Source organism: Phocoena phocoena, chromosome 14 (assembly GCF_963924675.1).
Source record: "Phocoena phocoena chromosome 14, mPhoPho1.1, whole genome shotgun sequence".
NCBI classification, from domain to species: Eukaryota; Metazoa; Chordata; class Mammalia; order Artiodactyla; family Phocoenidae; genus Phocoena; species Phocoena phocoena.
The window spans coordinates 45,502,709-45,507,099 of NC_089232.1; the positions used below are offsets into that span (position 1 = coordinate 45,502,709).

Sequence of the window (4,391 nt, forward strand, 5' to 3'; positions counted from 1 at the left end):
CCACAGCCAACATCATTATCAATTGTGAAAAACTGAAACCATTTCCACTAAGATCAGGAAAAAGACAACGTTGCCCACTCTCACCACTGTTATTCAACATAGTTTTGGAAGTTTTAGCCACAACAATCAGAGAAGAAAAAGAAATAAAGGAATCCTAATTGGAAAAGGAGAAGTAAAACTGTCTCTGTTTTCAGATGACATGATACTACACATAGAGAATCCTAAAGATGGCACCAGAAAGCTACTAGAGCTAATCAATGAATGTGCTAAAGTTGCAGGATATAAAATTAATGCACAGAAATCTCTTGCATTCCTATACATTAATGATGAAAAATCTGAAAGAGAAATTAAGGAAACATTCCCATTTACCACTGCAATAAAAAGAATAGAATACCTAGGAATAAACCTACTAACCTACTAGGGAGACAAAACACCTGTACGCAGAAAACTATAAGACACTGATGAAAGAAATTAAAGATGACACAAATAGATGGAGAGATATACCATGCTCCTGGATTGGAAGAATCAACATTATGGAAATGACTATACTACCCAAAGCAATCTACAGATTCAATGCAATCCCTATCAAACTACCAGTGGCATTTTCCACAGAATTCGAACAAAAAATCTCACAATTTGTATGGAAACACAAAAGACCCTGAATAGCCAAAGCAATCTCGAGAAAGAAAAATGGAAAGCCCAGAGATAAACACACGTACATATGGTCACCTTATCTTTGATAAAGGAGGCAAGAATATACAATGGAGAAAAGACAGCCTCTTCAATAAGTGGTGCTGGGAAAACTGGACAGCTACATTTAAAAGAATGAAATTAGAGCACTCCCTAACACCATACACAAGAATAAACTCAAAGTGGATTAAAGACATAAATTTAAGGCCAGACACTATAAAACTCTTCGAGGAAAACATAGGCAGAACACTCTATGACATAAATCACAGCAAGATCCTTTTTGACCCACCTCCTAGAGAAATGGAAATAAAAGCAAAAATAACCAAATGGGACCTAATGAAACTTAAAAGCTTTTGCACAGCAAAGGAAAGCATAAACAAGACGAAAAGACAACCCTCAGAATGGCAGAAAATATTTGCAAACAAAGCAAGTGACAAAGGATTAATCTCCAAAATATACAAGCAGCTCATGCAGCTCACTATCAAAAAAACAAGCAACCCAACTCAAAAATGGGCAGAAGACCTAAATAGACATTTCTCCAAAGAAGATATACAGATTGCCAATAAACACATGAAAGGATGGTCAACGTCACTAATCATTAGAGAAATGCAAATGAAAACTACAATGAGGTATCACCTCACACCAGTCAGAATGGCCATCATCAAAAAATCTACAAACAATAAATGCTGGAGAGGGTGTGTAGAAAAGGGAACCCTCTTGCACTGTTGGTGGGAATGTAAATTGATAAAGCCACTATGGAGAATAGTATGTAGGTTCCTTAAAATACTAAAGATAGAACTACCATATGACCCAGCAATCCCACTACTGGGCATATACCCTGAGAAAACCATAATTCAGTAACAGTCATGTACCACAACATTCACTGCAGTCCTATTTACAGTAGCCAGTACATGGAAGAAACCTAAGTGCCCATCGACAGATGAATGGATAAAGAAGACGTGGCACATATATACAATGGAATATTACTAAGCCATAAAACGAAACGAAATTGAGTTATTTGTAATGAGGTGGATGGACCTAGAGTCTGTCATACAGAGTGAAGTAAGTCAGACAGAGAAAAACAAATACCGAATGCTAACACGTATATATGGAATCTTAAAAAAGAAAAAAAATTGTTCTGAAGAACCTAGGGGCAGGACAGGAATAAAGATGCAGACGTAGAGAGTGAACTTAAGGACATGGGGAGGGGGAAGGGTAAGCTGGGACGAAGTGAGAGAGTGTCATGGACACATATACAGTATCAAATGTAAAATAGATAGCTAGTGGGAAGCAGCCTCATAGCACAGAAAGGTCAGCTTGGTGCTTTGTGACCACCTAGAGGGATGGGATAGGGAGGGTGGGAGGGTGACACAAGAGGTAGGAGATATGGGGATATATAGACACATATATCTGATTTACTTTGTCATACAGCAGAAACTAACACACCACTGTGAAGCAATTATACTCCAATAAAGATGTTAAAAAAATAATATTTCTTCAAAGTTGCTATAACTCCCTAGTCCGTAGGTTGCATGAGCGATGTAGTTTTGGTGGCAGATGCACCATTTTGGTGTTGGGATGAAAGTCGTCCATGAATGGGGGTGGCCTGGAGTACTGTCGAACAGCAAAAGAATGTTGAATGGGATGTCCTTCTCCAAGCAATATTTCTCTACCTCCGGGATAAAGTGGTGGAAAAAACAGTCCTGGAAAATGGCCCGTGTAACCCAGGCTTTGGGGTTACTTTACACATAACAGGAAGAGAGCTCTTGGCTATGTTTCTAAGGGCTCTTGGGTTCTCTGAATGATAAACTGAGGCTTCAGCTTCATATCGCCGGAAGCATTGCCACCAAACTACAGAGTTAGCCTATCCTTTGCTGCTTTATAGGCTGGCATCAAGTTCTCCTCCTTACTGATATAACTTTGGTCTGGCATCCTCCTCCAGTACAGTCCTGTCTCATCCACATTAAAAACCTGCTTGGGTAAATACGTGCCTTCATCAATAATTTCTCAAAGTGTTTCACGAAATTCCCAGGCAGCTACTGTACCTGCACTCACTGCCTCGCCACTGACTTTTACGTTGTGAAGGTTGGCTCTAGCCTGAAACCAATGAAACCAGCCACGGATGGCATTAAAAGATGCGCCCTCTGATTTTTCGCCATGTTTCTTATTTAAGTCTTCATAAAGCCTTTTAGCTTTCTCTTGAGTCAGCATTAAGCTGAGCAGGTCTTGATGCTGATGCTGATCCTCATCCTGATCCAAAACCTGAGAAATTTCTCCATCTCCTCCATCACTTTTCCAGGCTTCTTCAATATTATTGTCTACATCATCAGCACAGGAGATTTCACGTGTTCCATGATCTTTGTCCTTGTTCTTTAGAATCGTGCCAATGGTTGAAAGATTCACTTTATAAGAACAAGCGATGTTTACCATCTTTTCACCTTGCTCCACTCTCTCAGTTGTATTCACTTTTCTTTCAATTGTTATCACTTGGCGCTTCTTAGCAGTACCAGCTACATCACTGCTGCATTTACGCTTGCTTCTGGACATCTGGGCTTGAAATAAAGATACTGTACTATTGTACTGTGTAAAGTACACAAAAACACAACCATTTGTAGAGGATGCACGCACATGACAATGTACACCAGACACTCAAACTAACTTACATGATTGGACATGCAAACCCACGTTTACATCTTTGAAAGTTTGCACCTTGCAGGTTCATATGTAGGGGACTTCTTGTATTTCATTTATTTCTGATCTGATTTTTGTTATTTCCTTCCTTCCTCTAAATTTGGACTTCATTTGTTCTTATTTTTCTAGTTCCTTGGGTATAAAGTTAGGTTGTTCAGAGAACTTTCTTATTTCTTCATGTAGGTGTTTATTGCTGTGAACTTCCCTCTTAGAACTGCTTTTGCTGCATCCCATGAACTTTGGTATGTTGTACTTCCATTTTCATTTGTCCCAAGGTAATTTTAAATTTCTCTTTTGATTTCTTTATTGACCCATTGGTTATTCAGTAGCATGCTGTTTAATCCCCACATATTTGTGAATTTTCTAGTTTTCTTCTTGTAGTTGATTCTAGTTTCATATTATAGGGATAAGAAAAGATGCTTCATTATGATTTCAGTCTTCATAAATTTGTTAAGACTTGTTTTGAGGCCAAAATATGATCTCCTGAATGTTCCGTGCACGTGAGGAAAATGTTTATTCTGTTGCTTTTGGATGGAATGTTCTGTACATATCTGTTAAGTTCATATGATCTAATGAGTTGTTTAAGGCTGATGTTTCCTATTGGTATTCTGTCTAGATGATGTATCTATTGATATGATTGGGATATTAAAGTTCCCTACTATTATTCTATTGCTATCTATTTCTCCCTTTAGGTCTGTTAATATTTGCTTTATATATTTAGAGCTACCATATTGGGTGCAAAAATATTTACAAATGTTACATCCTCTTATTGAATTGATCCCTTTACAATTATGTAATGCTCTTTTTTCTTATTACAGTCTTTGTTTTAAAGTCTATTTTGGGACTTATCTGGTGGCGCAGTGGTTAAGAATCCACCTGCCAATGCAAGGGACACAGGTTTTAGCTCTGGTCTGGGAAGATCCAACATGCCGCAGAGCAACTAAGCCCATGCACTGCAACTAGAGCCTGTAAACTACAAATACTGAGCCCGTGTGCCACAACTGCTGAAG

At 38.4% G+C, this 4,391-nt stretch overlaps 1 protein-coding gene across 1 annotated transcript; it reads right to left on the reverse strand.

Annotated features, from left to right (window-relative positions):
- Positions 1-2,697: 2,697 nt before the first annotated feature.
- LOC136133579 (putative CENPB DNA-binding domain-containing protein 1) lies at positions 2,698-3,237 on the reverse strand. The gene has a single exon (XM_065890823.1). The coding sequence runs from the start codon at positions 3,235-3,237 to the stop codon at positions 2,698-2,700; it is 540 nt and encodes a 179-aa protein (XP_065746895.1).
- Between the last annotated feature and the right edge of the window lie 1,154 nt (positions 3,238-4,391).

Bases quoted from the DNA above. Each gene is read 5' to 3' on its own strand.
- LOC136133579 (XM_065890823.1), bottom strand. From the start codon at position 3,237: ATGTCCAGAAGCAAGCGTAAATGCAGCAGTGATGTAGCTGGTACTGCT.